The following is a 23,305-nucleotide window of genomic DNA, read 5'->3' on the forward strand; positions in this document are numbered from 1 at the left end:
TCTTGCATTAGGTCCATGAGTAATTCAACTCCTCTTTCAACATCAAGAAGGTAGCTTGCCAATGCCGAAGCTCATCTCTATCTCAGTTTTATCCGATATGCTCAGGGGCATGCCAAATTAAATGTTTTCTATTCAATTGGATGCCATGTAAAATATTTATGCCTCATAATCCAAAATCCATCTGCTGCTACTTAATATACAACACCTTTTCTTTGGAATGTTAATATACAACACTCTTCATTGCACCACCTCTTGTCTATGTTACACACTCGTTTTTTTGGATAAATAAAAGATATAGACAGCGGTTGCTGTAGGGAATTAAATCCCTATAAACCCCATCAAAATGTGCAACATATATAGTTATTGGTAAATTACTTTCTTCAGCAACTCAGATGGGATTCAAACCATGGCCCTTGTGTTGAAGCCCTCATGGCACTAACCCCCTAGAGCGTAAGCCACACATACGGCATCATTGTACCAACATTTTGCTGCAATTGAATGGATAAATCAATTAATGCAAGATGGGTCAGGCCTATTTCAGCCTGAAGGGTATGCATTAGATTCTTATAAATCAACTTGTCCCTTTCTTTACAAATGGTACCCCTTTCTCCTGCATGAGTACTATATTTTACCTTCAAAATAAACTGGTTTATTGCTCCTTCAATTATTGCACAACCAAAACTGCATTTAACAATAGTGAACTGCATTTAACAATAGTAAGGTGGGGCCTAGGAGAAAATAAAACTTTTTATGCTTTCAGCTGGTGAATATAAAGAGGGGTGCGGTTATGATAAAAAGGTGGAGCTGCATCTTTGGGCCCCACTGAATAATGCAGCTTAGGTTCTAGAGATTCTTATTATAGCTTGAATAATTTGTTTATGCTCTTGATTATAAAATTTGATGTTCCAAATATAGTGCAGATCTGGTTAATCTGTGAGCATTTATAGATGGTAGATTCTACATATTGTTTCACCAGATGCGGATTTTCAGAGCAGAGCTTCGAATCTATTTCTTCCATATCCGTGAGTATCGAGATGGACCAATTTGTAGGTTTTTGTAACTAAAACTTCATTTAGCAAAGTTTTGAAGTGCAGTTTTACCATTTTAAAAAATCATGAGCCTTATCTAAACTTTTTCATACAATAGAATGATCGAATCAAGTAGGTGTGTGTATATATGCTTTAATAATTAGGTGAGACCACAAGTGAGCCTCACCTAACTCGCCACTAGCGCCGCCACCACTCCCACTCATAAAAATAGAAAACGAAACCAAAGAAAGTTAGGACAGTTACACTGATTACGAGCATGAATAAATGAAAGGTGAAGCCATAAGAGACAAACCCTAGCTTAATATTCCAAACTCCACCCCATTCTCAAGGGAGTTATTAATGCTAAAAGATATTATACTCCCTCAAGAGTATACTGTCCATTTTCTTCCTGAGTAAAACCTCATTTAATATTAGTTTTAAGGCCCAAGGATATAACCTCTTTAACACATAGACTGAGCTCAATAAAAATCAAAATTTCCCCTCTAAATAGTTGAAAAAAGTAACGTCTCAAGATTATATAGAAACCATCTAAATTTTTAGAGGGTGAAATCCAAGTGTTAGAAAACTCAAATTTCAAATTTTCTTTTTGTTTTTTTTTACAAATAATCATCGATTCTAAGATGGTTACCAAAATTCCAGATTGAAAAAGGCCTCCCAAGTAAGCCATGTCTATGAGGGAATAGAAGTAATTATTGATTAAATTCACCCTAGGGTATTATGATGTAGGAGAGATTCATCAAAATGATGGCAAGACATTTAGAATTCATTTTTAGTGGAAATGAGTGAAGGTGGACCCTCTAAGAATTTGAAGCAAATATAAAAGAGGGGAAAAGGGTAAGAGAAAATAAAGTTGAGGGAAACAATCCGAGAGAATTGGGGGGCGCACCATTTTGATTGCATTTTGTGCTTGGAAACGACGAGACCATGGGGTCCCTTCAAACTAACCCCACCCTTCTTATATATTACTTAATGGACAAAGCATGGCGTATTATTTTATTAGGTATATGTATTTAGGCCACGAGGGTAAATGTGAGAGGAGATACAAAGACGTGGTTCATTCTAATGCCACATTTTTGCAATGGGTGTGTTTTGTATAAGTTTGCAATCCGAGAACTTCCATTTTTTATTATTAGATATAATTTTCGTGCAAAAACTTATTATGACAGCTGGTAATCTATTTTAATCTCTAATTATAATTTTTTAAATTTAAAAAGTACTTCAAATCAAGTCGATCTATAAACATATGAAAATCTTGAAAACATACGGTCCAGATAGTGTGTTGCAAGATGCACTATTTTTTAGACTATAAATCTTTTTTTTATATATTCATACATCTAGATGTCGAGAGATGCCGAGATGATCAATTGCAGAGTTTTCTAATATCAAAACAGCCTTTTTCGGTAGATTTTTGAGGTGCAACTTAGTTCTTCATTTTAATAATTATATAAGATGTGCATGTTTCATGGTGATTCACATGTGTCCTGGTCATCTCTGGGTTAAATAAACAAACCGTTGTTGTTGCCACAAACAAGAATGGCTCGGCTCTAACCGTAATCTTAATCTAGCTAATCCTAGGGCTAGCAACGGGCTAGCCCTAGCCCTAGGCCATCCCTAGTCCCTATAGGGTCCACCCTAACCAAACCTAGCTTTGATCGAGCCAAAGAAGACCTAGCCCTGGCCAGGCCTTACCCTATCAAGGCCGGGTTGAGATAAACAAAAAAAGAAAAAGAAAAAAAAGAGACAAAAAAGAGGGCCGAGCTGGGCCAGCCATGACCCGACTTGGCCCGGCCCGGCCTATACTTGGGCCACATCGCCCAAGCACTAGTTTCTTAGGGCGGGGCAGATCGGGCTGGGCCGACCCAGCCCATTGCCACCCCTATATAGCGAACCCTTGAATAGCCTATTTCTCCTAGTTTTTCAAAAAATATTTCCTTTTGTATTTGTACATCAGTCGAAAGCTCTGAATCGTACAGAGTGCATCGATCCAATTATGATTTTAAACCCCTTAAAAATGGAGAGCTGGTGTCACAGAAAGGCTGGCCCACCTACCTCACACCATCTTTTTGCCATCCACAAATTGAGGGTGGAGATGCATTGTGTGCATGTAAGTCCCATTATAACGAGCAGCATTCGGCTGACTTATTTAGCCTCGCGATGTGGGCCAGGCGAGTTAAGCCCGAGTCAGGTGTACATAATATGGTGCACACCGTTGGTATTTACCTGTTTTTGAAATAGTGATGACGAGTATTTACCTGTTTTTGAAATAGTGATGACGAGTATTTACCTGTTTTTGAAATAGTAAGTGGTTTTTTAATGGGTTAGGTGATAATGGAAGTCGAGATCTTAGTTGGGGCACAAGTGATGCTACCACCACGACCCCAGCCTCATTCTCATTTTTTCACTTATTAGCCTGTATTATTTCTTTTTTTTCATCCAACTCCATCTATCGTCGATCTATTTGGAACAAAACCTAGGACTTTACAGATTTATTGTAAATATAGCTACATTTTAAACAAATCCGCCTAAGCAGGGATTTCTCTCGCATTTTTCATTCAAATCCATTAAAATCTATTGCAATTCGTTAGTGTTTCAGCCATCTACAAGATCCCTAGTTTTATTTGTTTGATAAAAGACCAAAGATAGTGAGATCTGGCCCAAAAATCCTCAATTCCAATGAAGAAATAGTTTTTTGGAACAAATTCTAATCTATCCACCATTCTAGCAAGTTCTCCCTCGTTTTTTTTCCCAAAATCTGCTGAACATTGGTTTCATAAGATCTGATTCAACCCTCTTCAGTAACCCTATGATCATTTGTTTGGCTAGTGGCTTTAAAATAATATTTTTGGCTTGAAACTTTTTGGTGTTTTTTTCGATACCCTACGATGTTTTGGTGCCAATAAACATCTTTTTTTGAGAAACATTTCATCTTTAAAATTAATCTCAATTTTTCTTGTTTTTCAATTTTTTTTTCCAATTTTGTAGTAATATCTCAAGCATAGATGTTATAGGGTTTGATTCGGGCGAGTCAAGGCTCGGGCTAACATTGATTGCAAAATTTAATGAATGAAGGACAATGTTTTCATAGGGCTGCAGCCCTATCGAAATGAGTAAAACCTCAACTCAAAACTCACAAAAAATTACCGTCCTAATATAGGAAAACTTTCATGTCAGTGACCTCGACCTTGAACATTATGGCCATGAAAAAAAAAAGGATTTCAAGCCATTAAAATAACGTATATTACAACACAATATCTAGACACCATTTTGCCTTAAAGATAAGTTTTCATAGAACTTCAAGATCTATACTTTTTTTTGAGCTTAAGAATTCATGATCGGTGTTGAAAATTGATTTGAGTCATAATGGAGAATTTTGATGCTTGAAAGGCTTTTTGGATGAGGATTCAAAGGGAGACTTTACTTTGTTTTCTAGGCAATATAAAAACTACATCCTCTATGAGACACCAGATAATTGATAATTCCCATTGGGCCTATTGAATCAATGTGAACAATGAGAAATGATCCTGCAAGACTGTTTGGGAGGGAGTGGTGTCCAACCCATACTATTGCAAAGGAGGATAGTAAGCCGTTTCCTAGCAGGTGATGCATTGGGAGGCTCCATCTTATCATTGAGAACTGCGATGCATCAAAATGCTTGCTCTCTACATCCAACGCTTCCCAATCCACAAGTCCTTGCCAATGCTTCTCATCGAACCAATGGTGGCGATTTCAAGATGAGCATACGAGTCCAAGAGAGTCAAACCCGCATGACCATTCACATTGTTCAATGAGCCAAGCTGATTGGGTTCTCAAGGAGCAAGGCTCATCATACATGTCAAAAAATTAAAAAGCTAGCAATGGTTCATCCACGTATCACAAGAACAATCTGATTCAGATTAAGCCGTTGGGCTTACCCCGCTCTAACCAAGTGCTTGCCTTTACAAGACAGCTTCAGCCCAAGCCGGCACTGACTGGGCCAAAGGTGCCCAAGGCAAGACTGGACCAAAACAGATGAGGTGGAAATAAAAAAAAAAAGTCAAGAAAAAAAGCGCGTAGATAGGCTAGACCAAGCCCATCCTGGCCCTAGCTAGGCACAGCCCCGGTCTTTGGGCTACTTTTTATGGCCCAAGCCCTACTTATTTAGAGCCAAGCCCACCCAGCGAGGCCGAGCCACCTCCCCATCGCCAGCCCAAATTCGGATCACACCCTAACATGCGAGCTTTCATTGGAGGAAGACGACACACCTTAAATCCATAAATCGTGAATGGACGTAACGTACTCAACTAAATGATGGCAGCTGGCAAATGTTCATGCCACGGCGTTAGGCCCATCCTCTCTCTCTCTCTATTCCACTAATTAAATTACTTCACTTAAATTCTTTTCACCCATCTTCATTTCATTTGTTGGCGGTTCCCAATACCCCCAAGGAATCTATGCTCTCGTGAGTACCACAACTTATTCAATTTCATCATTTCTCCACCCCACTGCAAGAAACCTGAAATTTGTTTCATGCGGCCTTGGCCGTCTATTAGAATTACAATTTTTAATTTTTAAAATTTATTTATTTTTTTATATTCGTTTATCTCCATTCCATTCCATTCCATATCCTTAAAAATTAAGTTTTAAAATTCATCCGGCTTTTCTACCAATGCGGGCTTGGCCGTATAGAAACTAGGTCCTTATTTTATTGTGGCCTCTATTAACTTTATTTTAACCTAGTGTTTACCCTGCCAAATATTTAATAAACCTAAATTCAACAAAATACATATCATATTTCAACTATTTAATATTGGGTGCAAGTTTAAATATAATATGAATTTTATTGTATTATCTTATATTAAATACTTGATAGGGTAAACTCTAGGCTAAAATAAAGTTAATAGATGCCACGATTTTGTCTTGTAGATTTCTAAATAAAAAAAACACAGATTGAATAAATATGAGCAATGGTATTGAATAACTAATATCACTTATTTTGAATAAATTTTACATGCTATAACATAACCTTTTTGTACTATGAGAGCAGTCCAATCCATGTGCAGAAGGCAGAGAGGGCTGCACATCGACAATCAGATCTGCTAACCAGGTGAGTCCATACTGTCATCGGACCCGACCCACTACTAAAATAAGGAATCCACCCCCCACCATCAATACAAAACCACAATACATTCAAAACTCTCCCTCTGCATTCATGGGCGCATTCAAATAACAGGATTGAAACTTTTCTCCCTCTCTCTCTCTCTCTCTCTCTCTCTCTCTCTCACACACACACACAGAGAAGGAACAAAAGAACAGGATTGTATTTTTTTTTTTTTTTTGATCTGGAGAAATTGAACAAAAGAACAAGATCGAAATTTCATTCTCTCTCTCACTACTAATTGAGAAATTGGACATTTCTCGCAGGCTGTACAAGGAGATCCAGTTTCCCTTGTAAAATTCCCTCAATTTCATTGCCTTGAAAATATGAAGAGAAAGAAAGAGAAAGGAGCAAAAGAGGGGCGTAAAAAGAAAAAAGAAAAAAATAAATAAAAGCTTTTTGATCTTTCTCATATTCACAATTGACTTTTGGGTCTTTAGAACTCTGCTACGACGAGAGACCGGAATATTCCCCTAAAAAATCCGAAATTCCGGCAGCGGCCCAAAGCCTCTCATTGAAGGCGTCCTGAAGGTCCTCAGGGACGAGCGGTGTCCGGCAAAGCGGACACGTCTTCTGGTCGTGGTCCATCCAACGGTCAAGACAGCTCCGGTGAAATATGTGACAGCAGTTGGCCAGCCGTCGGATTTCTTCCCGCCCCTCGAACTCGTACAGGCAAACGGCGCAGCTCTCGGACGCGTGGAAAGCATCGGTGAGCTCTTCGAAGCGAACTACGGGTAGGATTTCCCGGATGAGGATGGCGGAGACGGAGGGGAATACAGGGGAGATTACTGGGCGTTCGATTTGGGGGTTGGCGGAATCCAGGAAGTCGTTGAGGCCAAGGCATCTGCAAATCCATGAGATGAGTTTGCGGAGGACGGTGAGGAGAGAGAGAGCGTTGAGGAGGAGTTTTGGGAGGAGCAGCTCCGAGTAGCCCACTGGAAAACCCATGGGAAAGAGAGAGAGAGAGAGAAATGGGCTTTTCTATTTGTAATGGGTTTGGGACTGGGTTTGGGTTTGGGTTTGGGTTTGGGTTTGCGTTTTGGAGGGCGTTAGAGTTGGAGGGTTCCCTTATTTATATGGGTTATGTAGCAGCAGCTACACATGTCTGACCTACACTTTGGCTGGGGCAAGTGAAGATGGGGAGAGGGGCCCTCCCCTGCCATTTAAAAAGTAACCCCCTCTCTCTCTTTACAAACACAGCTACTTACTCTCTCTCTCTCTCTAACCCGGATAAACTCTCATACTAACTCCATAGTTGTATATAAACCATAGTCAGCAAGTCGAGGATTATCAATAAATCGGCTCATCATGGATTTAGAAGCTAATCATTTTTATTTTAAAAAGTCGGATGAAAAAATCGAATAAAAATTGTAGATCCACAAATATCCTTCATGTAAAGAGCTCATGAATATATGCGAAAAAAATCAGAGTCAAAAAATTAGATATGTTTAAAATATTAGAAATTTTGAAACTCTAATTACACATATCACTAGGTAAAAAAAATGACCTCCCTATAAATATAAATTTTAAATATTCAATTTGATATATCTCTAAATGAGTTATCTATCCTACTCATCAAGATAAGTATTAGGTAGGTGAATTCAACTTTCATCTTTCTAGAAAGAAATAGTCTACCCCATACTTGTTAACTATGATCTACCCATAACCACTCGAAAAAATTACACACCATATCCATAGGAGAGACCAAAGAAAGTTTAAGGAGAATAGAAATAAAAATAAAAATAGAAATTTAATACACAGGAAAAAGATATTGTACTTTACATAAAAAATCAAAGTATTAATTGAAAAAAAAATTTGAAACGATTTTTTCAAATTTTGAAAAAGTCACGTTTTAAACTTCTTCATAAAAAAATCGTGTATTTTTACCGACAGATTAAATCATTTTTCAAACAAGGGCCAATTTTTTGAAAAAAAAATCATGATTAAATCGGCTACTTGCGAACTATGATATAAACTGGGATAACTCTACAAATTAATCTCTATCTCTTTCTCTCTCTGTGGATGGCTATTATGTATAGGAAAAAGCTCACATGGAGCCGAGGCTCTAAACAATCAAATTAGAGCCCCCTACGAAAATTTCACTAGAAGATATTGTTTTGATGCTCAAATATCTTCAAATTGATCATCTCGATGTCAAGATGCATGGACAAGAGAAAAAAATTGGATTTCAAGTTTTGGAAATAGTGTATCTTGTAACGCATTTTTTGAAACGTCAATTTTCAAGATTGTTTTTAAAAAAATGGATTTCAATTTTGTAATTAGATATAAAAATAAATTTACAGGTCCCCACAAAGATTTTTGTTATTGAAAAATCACTTTTTACGCTATTTAAAGGTGCGTCTTTGATGTTTTAGGGCCTTAACCTCATACAAAGTTACAAAACCCCAAATATATATAGACGGTGCAAAACAATCACCAAAAAAACATCTTTTAAACTTCGAAAATTTTGTTATTTTCATATTCATGATCAGCATGGTCTAGATCACGAATCTCCAAAGTTTTAGATCAAAAATTCATCTTTATGACAAGGATGGGTCTTTAAGACAAGGTCGGGTCGGGTTGGGTCGACCCAGGTTACAAAGATGCCTTTCTTAGTGCGATGTTAAGACAATTGAAGTGGGCCAAGGTCTCTTCCTAATTCTCAGCAAACCCCTATCTATGAGTTGGTGACTAAATAACCTCCACAAGCTTTTGTAACATTAAAATTAAGCGTCTGTACCAGTGGTCTTGTAATAATAAGAGAGAACCATCAACGGTAGGTATAACTTGAACAAAAGGAAAAAGCTGATGCCCACCTTAATAGTATAGAAAGTAAGGCACACCTTTAAATTTTATCTAACGATGTAGTTCTGGTATCAAACACTTTTATAGTGGCTTGAAAATCCACATTCACCCTAATTAGGAAATTTAAATTAAAAATATGCAGATCCAACACATCCATAAAAATTTTAAAAATCTTGAAAATAGATATATATTTCTAAGACATGAAATTCTTTTTTTTATTTTTTTTATTTATATACATTGAGGTTGAAATGATCATTTGGAAGGCTCTCCAACATATAAATACTTTTTTATACTGAATTTTTGAGGTGTACGTTACTTCTATAGTATAAGGATGCACCTTTATATTAAAATTTTCAAATTTGGCACACATATCTTCTTATTCAGTTTGAATAGGATCATGAAATGGTTTTCAAAAGAAAGGAAAACACTTGAGTAGAGAAAAATGGCATTGCCTACAAATCATTCATTCAAATAGAAAATAGAGTTAAAACTAGGCCCTATAAGAAAGTGTTTAATTCCAACTTTCCTAGGTTGATTGATTGTAATTGAATAAACGATCAAAAGAAATGATTTTTTTGGTACTTTGAGAGATGGACCTAGCCACCAATGAAATTGACGAACTCCATTTAAAAAAAAAAAAGAAAGTATTTTTCCAATATTCTTTTTAACAATTTCTTCCATGGGCTTTCCATCAGGTTCTAGAGAATGCGAGTAGGGGCGAAACGCATGCCCTAAAACCCCCACGATGGCGATGGGAGCATCTATGTAGGCCTAACGGACCGGAGCGCCTATATACGCGGAGCAAATATTTTTCCTTGCGATATATCTATGATTCAGTGTGATTTAAAAATCGCTAAATCGGCGGATTCGATTGGTGGATAGGCCATCTTGTTCAAGTGCTATTTATATATAAAAAAATGATTGAGTCTAATTGACGGTCCTGCACAATAAAACGAAACGGTGATGGTCTAAACTCTAAACTCTAAAGTAAAACGGTGATATGTACTTGGTTTTTTTTTTGGTTCACTATTTATTTATTTATTTATTTAGTTCATTGGTTTCCGGCATAGCAAAATGACGATTCAAACCGGTTTTTAAAGTACCTGACCAGAATCGCTGATCCGTTTTTTAAATCACCACTACGATTATAAAGAACGACATGGATAAAATTTTAAGCCAAATGGGCGAGTCCAGGTAACCCAGGCCTCTTTTTCCTACAGCGGTCCCAATTTCAGTCAATCACGACCCGATCGGATGGCTAAATCAACAGTGATCATATCCATCAGAGTATGCATAAAAATATTCTCAAGTAAAATAACCACACTCACAACTAAGATACGCGTTATGGGCAATTCAAGAAATTAGGGGCCCTCCAATTTCTCCTATCAATTGTACAAATAAAGAAGGGAATAAAGGAGGGGAGTGAAAGAGGGGGAAAAGGAATCTGGGGGTTATGGGTGCATTGTCGCAAGGCCATAAAGAGAAGGGACATGGTGTGTTTGTGGAAGCGCGTTTTTTTACTGATATCGAGAGAGAAGAGGAGCGAGAGAGAGAGAGATGATGGGAGAAAGAAAAGTAGAGAGAGAAAGAGAGGGGGACCTTTATTGGGGGTGAGGACAGGCGTTGTCGGTGCTTAGAGCCTGGGCGCGAGCGCGGGTGTGCGTTAGCACGGCGCTGGGTGCGGTGGGTGAGGTGAGGTGTGGGACGTTGCCTGGGGGGATTTGGACCGTTTGGGCCCACGGGTGGGGGTGACGATAACGGGTGTCCCCCGACAGCTGGGGCTACGCACCAATGCCTCTTGTCTCGTCTCTTGTCTCCACCCACCGCCCTCTCTTTTTTCTCTCTACAACTGCCAGTCCCCTACACTTCTTCCCTATTTTTAATTTTTTATTTTTTTTTGTTGATGAGAGTGGAGCGATCCGAACAAAATCTGACAATACCATGTGCTACAACAGTGCTCTATCTCTCTTTAATTGCAAATTTTACTCTCTCCTCGTAAAATAAATATTTGAAAACGCTGGACTTATAAAACACGACACCAATTTGATCGAAAAAAAGCTCCCACATCATATCACATGAGAGAGTTATCTCCCACAAAAATAAAAATACTTTCGTTAGAAATCGGGCTCAAGAAGGTAACAACTGGGTTTCATAACAATACGTGTGAAGTTCCGTTTTTATGCATCCTTGTCAAAAAAGAAAAATGCTTCCACAAAAATATTTTCACAGTTACCGACCATGTTTGAGGCGCAAGATCTGACAATACAGCACGTTATGTTGCTCTCTCTCTTTCTCAAAATCTAAACGTACCATTTATTTAGTTGGATTCTCTATCTTTCCACACACGCTAAACCCGTTGAATTGCATTATCTTAAAGAGTTTTTCAGGAAGGAAGTACTACAATTGATGATTACTTGCCTGTTAGTGTAAGAAACAGCTGGGAAACATGTCCTTGCCCCTCTTTTTGTATTAACAGTGACTCATCATTCTCCAAACTCTATTATTTACTCTATATTTCATCATCATTAAATATTGGATTAGAGTCTAACCCAATATTTCATCATCATTAAATATTGGGTTAGAGAAACCCCAGTTGCATACAGGATCCACAAATTTTATTAGCCAGGAGAAAAGGAAACCAATGATGCCTTTTTGTTAAGAAGGATTTATCTCTTCAAGAATTAATATATTGCTTGTCACAACATGCTTGTGTGGTAAAACAAATGTGATGTACGACTACCCATGTGCAAAACAACCTTGTCCAAGTGTTTTTGCCTTATTTTAATTGCAATTAGCTCCATTCTAACTGTCCTTCAGCATGGTGCTTAACCATATTTGAAGAAAATGTAGTTGAGGATCATGCTTACCATCGGTTTTGATGCTTGATGAGCAGTAAAGATTCAATTATCTAATTCATACATCACTTGGGGGAAATCAACATAATTGTGGAGAGAAATAATTGATATTATGATAAGGAAGCTTTTAATGTGATTCATAGAAATTTTTAGTCGTAAATGTCGATCACCATTCAAGCAAAAGATGGACAATGATGGATAAGGAGTGGCACTTTAGAAATTGAGCTTGGGCTTGGGCTTGAGTGGTTAGCAGCTCACATTTAAGCGTGCTATATTTCAAGTTCAATTCTTGAATTATCAAAAAAAAAAAAAAAAAAGAGAATGGAGCTTACCACCTGGTCAATCACATTTGACGATGATGGGTCCCACTATCTCTTCATCACCATCCAGTGATAGATACTTATGGCAAGAGATTTTTGCATGATCATATGGATCTCACTATACTCTCTACCGTAAGAAATGAGGGACATAGAGTGATGGCATTGTCATATTTGATAGGTGTATAAGATTTCACCATGAGAGTTATATCCCCTGACAACTCGCAACTAACAAGCACATTCTTCTCCCCCGAACCACCGGTAAAAGGTCTTGAACATTTTGGAAACTATCCAAAATATCCTTCCTTTTTCAAAACATTGACATACTGGTCAAAAAAGATTGAAGAAAAACTAAAACAAAAAACAAAAAAAAAAAAGAGGGCCAGATCGAACTGGGCTTGCACAGTCTTAGCCCGAGACCTCGAGCCACAGTTTCTGGCCCAGTCCCTACTTTTTTAGGGCTGGTCTGGCTAGACCGCTCGGCCCATTGCCCGCCCTAATATGAAGCCACTTAAGGCAACATAGACAACAATTTTTGTGCGTCTTAACACACTAAATATGTGACAACTTCAAAGTTTTAGATATTACTTGACATTTTTCTTGAAATCAAAATACATAAATGCTTAATTTTGTTTAGAATTTCCTTTGTTTAAATGGTGTACATATGTGTCAATTTCTTTTTGTGAACCCATATTCATGTGAAATGCTGATACATTGGAGTAATGAATTATTTAGTGGGTTCCCAATAATTATATTTAAACATATAACGAACTATTTAGTGGATTCCCAATAATTATAATTAAACATATTATCCCACATTGATGAATTATATTCTTATGAATGACTCGTATTGTCAATATTTGCTGCCTTATTGATAAGGATACGATTCTATTGCCGGTACAGTACAACTAAACCCTCAATCTAGGTTTGAATAATCCCCACTCATTTTCTTTTGAGGGTTATCACATACTTAAAGTTATTGATAATTTTTTTTAATTGTATAGATGTATAGCTAGGAATGAGCCCTTGGAAGTTAGTGATGCAGCCGTGAAGCACAAGTCCAAAGTTGTTGATTTTATTGCACTACTTTAAGATTTCATTTGCATTAGAGGGTTGTTAGAACATGACTATTCAAACCGTGATGGTCTAACCTTTAAAAATGGATATGGATGCCCAAGATGAGTCATGCAAAGGAGAATATTATGGGGAAATAAAAAGGTGCTTAATCCAAAAAAAAGAAAAGGAAAATGTTTTGATGGGGTTGCGACGCCATAAAAAACAGTAAAGCCTCACCTCACAACTACTCAAATTTCTAGTTCTGAGGCCGAAAACCTTCACATCGATCATCTTGGCCTTGGACATTATCGTTGTGAAAATATATATATATATATATATATAGAATTGTGAGTCCTAATAATGTATATTGTAATATATTATCTAGACTGTCTACTTTGCCTTAAAAATAATTATTCACATATCAGCAAGATCTGTACTATTCTTTAGCTTCAAAATTTACAGTCGATCTTAGAAATTGATTTCAGAGCCTTCATGAAGATTTCTAATGCCCATAGTGGTTTTTGAACGAGGACTTGAGTTGAGGTTTTACTTTGTTTTTACTAACCCTAGGCATTATAGAAACGGCATCCAAAAGAAAATAAAGTGAAATGAGAATGAAATTTAATGTATTTACAAGGACAAAAGACAAAACTTGATAGTAAATGGACAGCTAAATAAATGGCTCCAAGCCATGGCAAGCTTTTGACCACTGTTTTGTCTCAAACGTATCGACATAGCCTGAGTTGTATGTATGTTTTAGGTCCAATGATGGATGTTGGGTTTCATTCATAAAAAAGGGGCATGGGGCATGGGGCAACCTTAAGAGGGTCCCCTAGCCACTCTCCATGCCCTTATGTAACAACACTAGTTGCTCTCACTGGGCTCCTCCCTCACATAGGGGGAGTTGATGATGGGGTTGCCAAGAAAGCATTGCCCTTTTGTCTTCCAAATGCCAAATAAAGGGCCCCATATATGCCCAAAATATCAGCCTTACACCTCATTGCGGGAAAACTACATGAAACATGGTTTGATACGGCTACAGCTTTATGAAAATAAGTAATCCTCACTTCATAACTCATCGAACATTGCAAGTCAAGCGTTGGAAAACCTTTATATCTATTATATGGACTGGAATATTATGTTTGTGAAAAAATTTAAGATTTCAAGCTCTAAACATAATGTTTATTGTAACAAATTATCTAGACCGTCCATTTTGCTTTAAAAATAAATGTTCACAAATCCACAAGATTTGTACCATTTGAGTTTCAAATTTTATTGATTTTAGAGCTATAATAGAGATTTCTATTGTCGCAAGTACTTTCCGGATGAGGATTTGAGGTGAGGCATTATTTTGTTTCATAAAGCCTCCGCCTTATAAAAACCTCATCCAATATACATGGTCTAATTTAGAAGGAAAAAGTTGATGCAAGGCTTAGACTTTATTGGCATAAAAAATAAAAATAAATAAATAATTACAAAAAAAAAAGAAAAAAAAGAAGAAGAAGTAAAGCTGCACCTCAGAACTACCACTCCAAAATGTAGTTCTAGCACTAGTTACCTGCAAATTGATCAACCAAACCTCGACAATTATGTCTGAAAAATAAAATAGATTTCAAGCCTTGGAAATGTTTCTTTTAATACATTGTCTGGAATGTTGATTATTGAGTGCTTACATATCTGCTGTACTTTTATAAAATCAAATTCCATAATCAGAGTTGCTAGTAATGAATATTTATTCTCTAATGTGGTTTGTGTAAGGCCGAAGCTCTAAACAATCAAAGTAAGTCATACTTTCAAACAGTGTTGAAGATACTGTTTCAATACTGGAAATATTTATTATGGTTCGAAAAATTATTTTCATCTTTAACTATAAAATTTAAAGCTTCAAAAATAATGTTGATCGAGCAGATCAATGAACACTTGAAAAACTTGAAAATTGACGGTTTGAAAATGCATTACAAGATGCACTATTTCCTAGATTTGAAATCCATTTTTTCTCATTTCTATATATCTTGAGGTCGGGATGATCAATTTGAAGATTTTTCGGCATCAAAACAACTTATTTTAGTGAATTTTGGAGGTGTGCCTTAATTTGATCGTTTAGAGCCCTGCCCTTGTATAAACTTTTTCCTTCTCTAATTGAGTTTCGAGGTGAAAGTTTAATTTTCATAATATTAAACCTCATCCTTATACTAAAATTACCCGTTTTAGGAAGCCTAGAACATCATACGAGTCAGTGGAGAGAATAACTACAATGCCAATCTAGGGGAAAGAGCAACGTGTCCATAAAGGAACAACGTTGCCCCTCAAGTATCAACGGGCCATAGGGGCCAAGCGTTGTAGAGTATGCTTTTTGGTGCAATTTAAAATATGCCGAAAGATTTCATACTCCCGTGGGAGTATGCTATACATCTACTCCTTTAAGTAAAATTCAATCTAAGAATAATTACAAGACCCCAAATTTTGAGATATAACATCTTCAACCCATAGAACCTCAATAAAAAAGTTACCAAGTCATACTCTCCATGCAATTGAAAAAATAATGCCTTAAGACTGAACAGAAACTATCCAATTTTTTGAGGGCGGCGACATCTAAGTACTAGACAACTTACATTTTAAATTTTTTTTTTTTAAATAATCATAGAGTGATTTATAGGTGGCTCCTAAAATTTCGGATTGAAAAAAATCTTCTAAGTAGGTCATGAGAGAGGACATAATGGTCTTGAAGGAGCATAGTATACATTATATAAAATGTTGAAGCTAACATAGAATGAGAGAGGTGGTGCAATGAGGTCAATGAACAGATGTGAAGGTTGAAGATGGATGAAAAGATAATGAGATAGAGAGGGGTCACCCCTGTGCTTATTCGAAGATGGTTTTCTTTTGACCCAAATCTTGGCTCTTTGTGGCGTGGCCTTTTTCTCAATTAGCCTCTCTTCCACACACTTGCACTTCCCCATTACACAACATTATCTTTCGTCCTTCCCATTTTTGACCCCTACCATCGTGTTTGTGATGTAACATGCTCTTTATCGTGTTCCATTAATCTTAGTTGACCATGGTCTCAATATATTATATCTATGATTCTTTGATGTTGTGGAAAAGATTGGGAGGCTCATTCCCCTCTTTAGAATATTTTTATGTTTTTTTTAGCATGTCATAAATTGAGGATATCAAAAGTGGCCATGTGCAATGTCGACCTAATTTTATTAGCCATGGGAGGTGAAGGGTCACATTATATGAATTTGCTATGGCCTGTATTGAATATGAAGGCCTACCAAATGAAAAAAGAAATCTGTATGTTGTATTATTTGATTTTTCACTTAAGGTGAGACTTGATAGATTTGAAAACTCATAACAATGTGTTATTAGATGGGACAATTGAAATGTGTTATTAGATGGGACATTTGAAATTTGATCAATTGTGTACCTAAAACTCAAGAAATATGGATGAAATGTTAAATAGTTCAATTTTTAAATATGATTTGATAATTTCTATGTGAAGCATGTCTATCGTGTACTATCTTAATCATTAGTCAAAGCATCATTTTATTTTTTTATTTTTTTTTGAGATGTAGCATTGTTAAAAGTTATCTGCTAACCACTCAAATCCAAGCCCAATTTCTGATTTATTCCTAACCTTATGCTGCAAGAAGAATTATCTCAACCTAATTTAAATCTTAATCAAGGTTGATGGACGATGCAAATCACGTATAAGATAAAATCTTTAAAACCTTTACATGGCATGCATAATGAGTTAACGCTGTTCCTCGTTTACAGGAAGTAATAAATAATAAAAGTTCTATGTTAAGATTCTGAAAAAAAAATCCATGGAGGTTGATCTTCATTTTTGATGAAATAAACAAAACATTAAATGGGATACAAGCAAGTAAGGCACACCTCTATATATTTCCTAGAGATATAGTTTCATTGTCAGAAACCTTATGATGGACTGCAAATCTATTTCGATCCCTAGCTGTGAAATTTTAAATTTAAGCAAATATATAAACAATAGACTGTACAAAAAAAATTATTATGAGAAGCATTAATTTTAAGACTTGAAATTTGTTTTTCTTCAAGCCCATACATCTCAAGGTTGTGATTATCAATTGGAGGAATTTCCAACATCAAAACGCTCTCCTCTAGATGATTTTTGATGCGCACCCTACTTCAATAGTATAAAGTTGACACCTTATATAAAAAAATTTCTTTAATGAAAGAATGAAATTAAAACTAAAAAAACCATTGGGGAAAAGAAATGTCCCAAAAATAGTTAGAGCTATTATCAAGTTTGAGTTACATAGTCCTTGGAGAAAGTGATGGAGAGATAAAGAAGTAACAGCATGAACTTGACTTTCTTGTGCCACATACAAATGAGAATTAATGTTATGAATCCCATGGGGGGGGGAATGATTGAGTGACATGTCCTCCCACCTTCCTATGTTTATAGTGTTGTCGAAAGTATGTCCCATGAAAATGATAGGTCCAGCATTACAGAGGGGCTGAACATGAGTGCTTCTCTACCATGTTTCAGGGTCCGAACAGTATTTTAAAACATGGATCGGGTGGCCGACACGGTAGCTATTGGGCCGAGCTTGATTTGGGATCCCATCTTGTTCAGCTGAGTCTATGGTCTCAAATTTTAAAAAGAAAAAGAAAAAGGTAGTTGTGCGATTCGGCGGTTTCAAAGAATTAGGCCGCCCACCTTTCAATCTAATGTAATGATTTTTTTTTTTTTTTTTAAAGGATGCGATTTATATAGAGCCAAGGCTTTAAACAATCAAAGTAAAGCTCACTTTTAAATAGTGTCGAGAAATACTAAAAATCTTTGTGATAGCCTTAAAATATATTTTTATCTCTAATTATAAATTTCAAGTTTAAAAAATAGTGTAGATCGAGCAGATCTATAAAAACTTGAAAATCTTGAAAATTGACGGTTTAAAAATGCATTACAAGATGCACTATTTCTAAAACTTGAAATCCATCTTTTCTCATGTTCATGCATCGTGATGTCGAGATGATCAATTTGAAGATATTTGGGCATCAAATCCAGTGAAAATTTTAATGTGCGCTCTAATTTGATTCCTTAGAGCCTCGCTTTTCCCTTCTTTTCATTTTTTTAATCATAGAGATTTGAGAAGTAGAATACGAAGTTTTCTATGGAGGACAAGCATCACGCCATGGAAAGAATAAGCATGGTTGGTGTGAAGGATAATTTGAAGGGAAAGCTTTCTATGTTTTCCCTACGGCATAGAAGTTCTATCCTCCTCCTACCATCCAGCGGTCCAGTTTTTTATCAAGAGAGCCACTCACCGTTTAATCGTATATCCGACGTCTCAAAATATATATATATTTTTTTTAAATACAAATTTTCTGAATATGAAATTTGGTACGTGACATCTTCTCATCGGGACGCACCTATAAAAAATATTAATTATAATATTTTGATCAAAACACCCCTTGAAAATTTCAAGGGTATTTTGATCATTTTTTTTTATTGAAAATAATTTTTTTATATTTTTTCGTTAGTGCGAGTTTAATAGAGGAATGGATGTCCAAAATTTAGTGTCAAAATAGTATATAGAAAAAAAATTAAAAATAAAATAGTGTAAAGACGCAGGATTGTGATTGGAGCAATCTTAACCCTCCATTAAAAAATGGATGGTTGGATAAGAGAGAGGATATAACTTCTATGTTGTAGAGGGAACATAGAATGCTTTCCCCAATTTGAAATCATATCCTGAATTCACGTAGAGAACGTTGTGAACTTATATTGCTAATCTACTAGCCATATGGAATTTTTCCTTAGTTGATTTTCTAAGAACAAATTTTTTTAAGAGTATAGTAATTATTAAGACTGATTTGCGAGAATTTCAATTTGCATAGGATATGTTTAGACCCAAACCTGAGAAGGAAGGTTTGAGGCTTCCCTTCCAAATTAATATGGAAACTAAGGGAAATTTTAGTATTGAAAATATTAAATAAGATGAATCCTGTCAAGTAACAATTCGAAACTTATGATATGTCTTTGTGAACTGCCACTTACATTGGCTAGATCTCGACAAATTTTTTAATAAAAACCAATTTTAAAATTCTAAATTATAAAAATTTAAAATCAAATAAAATATAAAAAAAATAAAAGTAATAAAATTAAAATGAATGAAAACATAACAATTTGGGCACACGGGCCTTGCACCTAAAATGGGGACCTAGCTTCTAGGATTTGCACGTCAATCCTCTCTAATTTTGAAATAGAGCCTATATTCTAAATTGTTATTATTGTTGCTATTGTTATTGCTATGGTTGTTGTTGTTTTTATTGCAATTGTTGTTGTTGTTGTTATTGCTATTGTTGTTGTTGTTGTTGTTGTTATTGCTATTGTTGTTGTTGTTGTTGTTGCTATTGCTATTGTTGTTATTGTTGTTGTTGTTTTTGCTATTGTTGTTGTTGTTGTTGTTTTTGCTATTGTTGTTGTTGTTGCTATTGCTATTGTTGTTGTTGTTGCTATTGCTATTGTTGTTGTTGTTGTTTTTAATTGTTATTATTATTATTATTGTTATTGCTATTGTTATTGCTATTGTTGTTATCGTTGTTAATTGTTATTATTATTGTTATTGTTATTGTTATTGTTATTGTTATTGTTATTGTTACTGTTATTGCTATTTGCTATTGCTATTGCTATTGTTGTTATTGTTATAATTATTGTTATTATTATTATTTTTATTGTTATTGTTATTATTATTATTATTATTATCAGATTTCTATGATAAATTAGCTATAATAGCAAAACCGCTATTTGATAGACTAAAAAAGAATCCCTCAAAATGGACCGATGCTCATACACAAGCCGTAAGAGTAATAAAGGCAAAAGTCAAAATATTACCCTGCCTTGCTTTATCTAATCCAACAGCTTTTAAAATTATTGAATGTGATGCCTCAGAATTAGGATTAAGAGGCATACTAAAACAACAAATAAATAATAAAGAACAACTTATTCGTTTCACCTCTAAAGCATGGAATCCTACTCAGCAAAACTATTCTACTATTAAGAAGGAAATATTAGCCATTGTTCATTGTCTTACTAAATTTCAAAGTGATATTTTAAATCAAAAATTTCTTATCCAAATCGACTGCAAAGCAGCTAAAGATATATTACACAAAGATGTTCCAAATTTAGTCTTTAAATAGATTTTTGCTCGCTGGCAAGCAATTCTCTCTTCCTTTGATTTCTCTATTGAACACCTCAAAGGATATTCTAATTTCCTTCCCGACTTCTTAACTCGCGAATTTTTGCAGGGGGGAGCGGGAGCAGGATAGAGAAGAACAACAGCAGCTAATAATGAATATGAATATTCATAATAAAGACAAAAGAAAGATGGAAATTGTTCCATCAATATCTTCTGGCTCACTGATAAGGAGTTATCCTCCTTCACCAAACCCATATAATTCTCCTAGCCAGTTAGTAAAAAGACCTGCGCAAGAATACTCTCCTCCTAACCCAAATAAAACTTCCTCCGTTGAAACCTCTGCTTTCGTTGAAACCACCTTTCTGATAGACTCTTTAATAGAAGATAAACATGTCATCCTAGATCCAAAAATCATTGCCAACTATTACTTGATGAACAATTTAAACTCTTCTAATGGTAACAAAACCAGAGAATGGTATAAGGCAATTCTATTGGAGACAGGCTTAATATCTTTGGTACATTTCTACCAAAAAAATACTAATATAATAGCCTACTCAAAACTCCAAATACAAAAAATAATATCATACAAGGAATGGGGCTTAGACCCTACCAGAAGCAGAAAACTGCAGGGGCCAGAATTTTCCAATAAATATTTTAAATATTCAGAATATATTGACGCCTGGCATAAAGTCTTTGCTATCCAAAATAATTATAATTCCCATACCTAGTTTATTCAGTTTAAAATGCCAGTTACTGAGGCATTTTCAAATTGGTTCAGAAATTGGTTCTTAATTTGGGGATTTGGTTCTCAGATTCTCTCTGACCAGATTCAGATATCTCAACAAAAATTTGTGGAATATAATAATAAAGATCCAAATATAGACTACTATTTATATTTCATGGCTCTTTATCAAGTCCTATAGATTATGAAATGGGAATTTGCAATATCTAAAAATTTGACGAATGATTGGGAATATATTCCAAAAATTGGTAAAAAGATATTTGTAAAATGGTGGAATGGCTATTATTTTAAATCTCTTACTCCTGAAAATATTAAATTGAAAAAAGTCCTAGATCAAAACCATGATGAATACCCAATAGTTTTGCCGAATATGTGAATAAAATGAAACGGCAAAACCCTCAGGCTACTAAAGAAGAGCTGAAAGAACAACTTCTACAAATACTAGAAGAGGAAACAGATGACATGACCACCTTTTCCCAGAATGAAGATAACACTACAGAAGACAAAGAATTTTCCCAAATGCCATAATTCACGAGGACCCGACCCGAAAAAATGATAATAAAACCAAAATATGCAAATATCTGCCGACAAAATCAGTCATATCCTATAAAGATACCCACTGTCTCGAATACTGTAGAAGATGCTGCCACCTGTCCGCCCTGTAGAAGATGCTGCCACCTGTCCGTCCTGTAGAAGATGCTACCTGTCTCGCATTAATCTAAAAGAAAGTCTGCCGACACCCACTTGTCCACTATCTCGCATCAGTCCAAGATAGTCTGCCGGCACCCACTTATCCACTATCCCGCATCATTCCAAAATAGCTGGCCGACACATGATTCCTTCAGATCTTATGGCCGACAGAAGATCAAATCACAGCTTCTGCGCTGGTACCCAGCTGGCACCCATAATTATTGAATCCTTCCCAGCCTCGCCTATATAAGGAGGGGACCTCTCAGTTACCGGGCATCGAAAGAAAGAGCCCTCTCACTCTCTCTTATAAGCTCTCTCTCTCTCTCTCTCTCAAGATAATTATGAATTCTAATTCTCTTTAAACTAAGCCAGGAGCCTGCCTTATTTCGAGAAATCAGATATACTTCTCTTTGTGTTCGTTGTAGTAATATTATCATAATCTGTCTTAGTCTTCAGGTGACATTTCTGAAACTCTCATTCTATCTGTGTTGTTTCTCTGCTTTCCCTTCTCTGCTGTTTCTCTGCTTTCCTCTGTGCTGTTTCCCTGCTTTACTTTTTGTTTCTCTTTTCTGCTTTTTTTTACATATATATTTAATTGACTTATAAGTCCTGTATATCGGGTGGTGTATTATAAACCATCCAAATTGCAAATGTGTGATTGTAATTTTGATAATTTGCCAAGCTACTGCCCTACCGAATGGAAATTGTTCACTAGCTTTTGTATTTGTAAATTGTAAGTCTCTCTTTTGTATCTATAAAATATCAAAGTATTATAATGTTTTCATCATGCAAATAAAGTTCATATTATCGGTAAAAATTAGAAATCTGACTTATACAAATTGGCTTGTCATAGACATCTCTCCTTTTTCCCTGTTTCTATTAATAATTGTGTGCTTATATTTTGGAATAGTCCAATTAATAATATAATAGTAAAAAATAGATCATGTGATCTGATTGGTATCAGAGCCAAGTTATCAAATTCTTTATCAGTAATATTCTTTTAGAAGATACTTTAGTCTTAAAGTACAAAGTACTTGACAAAATATCTCATTAGAGGTTAGTCCGAGAGTTGAGACCATTTGTCGCCCAGACCCGTTTTACCGCTTCAGGCCAGGAAGAGCCGCTTAGGTACCAAGGACGTAAGAGGTTGACTAGAGTATTCATCCGTTACCCTAAATGGAGAATTTTATTAGAACTCTGTCCAATAAGACTTTAGCCCCTTCTAATAGCATATTAAGGATAAAGAATAAGGAAGAAATAATAATTGACAATATAGAAAAACAAATACAAAACTGGGATATACCAAAAGTCCCTATAACAGACATTTATAGAAAAGGCACTTTTGAACTTAAAACTGGATATGCTATAAAGACGGTGGAACAAAGTCTATCTGTCAATAGTGAACAAGAAAATTTCCAATTATTATCTGACAATTATTATGTGATAAAAATTAAATTTACACATAGGATT

At 35.6% G+C, this 23,305-nt stretch overlaps 1 protein-coding gene across 1 annotated transcript; it reads right to left on the bottom strand.

Annotated features, from left to right (window-relative positions):
- Positions 1-6,327: 6,327 nt before the first annotated feature.
- Positions 6,328-7,309, bottom strand: LOC18424449 (brassinosteroid-responsive RING protein 1). Its single transcript, XM_006829036.4, has one exon. It carries the CDS (start codon positions 7,129-7,131, stop codon positions 6,631-6,633), a length of 501 nt encoding a protein of 166 aa, XP_006829099.1. The 5' UTR covers positions 7,132-7,309; the 3' UTR covers positions 6,328-6,630.
- Positions 7,310-23,305: the final 15,996 nt, after the last annotated feature.

This window comes from Amborella trichopoda, chromosome 9 (genome assembly GCF_054954075.1).
Source record: "Amborella trichopoda isolate Santa Cruz 75 chromosome 9, AtrichopodaSantaCruz75HAP2 v2.0, whole genome shotgun sequence".
NCBI lineage: Eukaryota > Viridiplantae > Streptophyta > Magnoliopsida > Amborellales > Amborellaceae > Amborella > Amborella trichopoda.

What these genes read in the sequence shown, in the direction of transcription:
- LOC18424449 (XM_006829036.4), bottom strand. Translation starts at nt 7,131, where the DNA reads ATGGGTTTTCCAGTGGGCTACTCGGAGCTGCTCCTCCCAAAACTCCTC.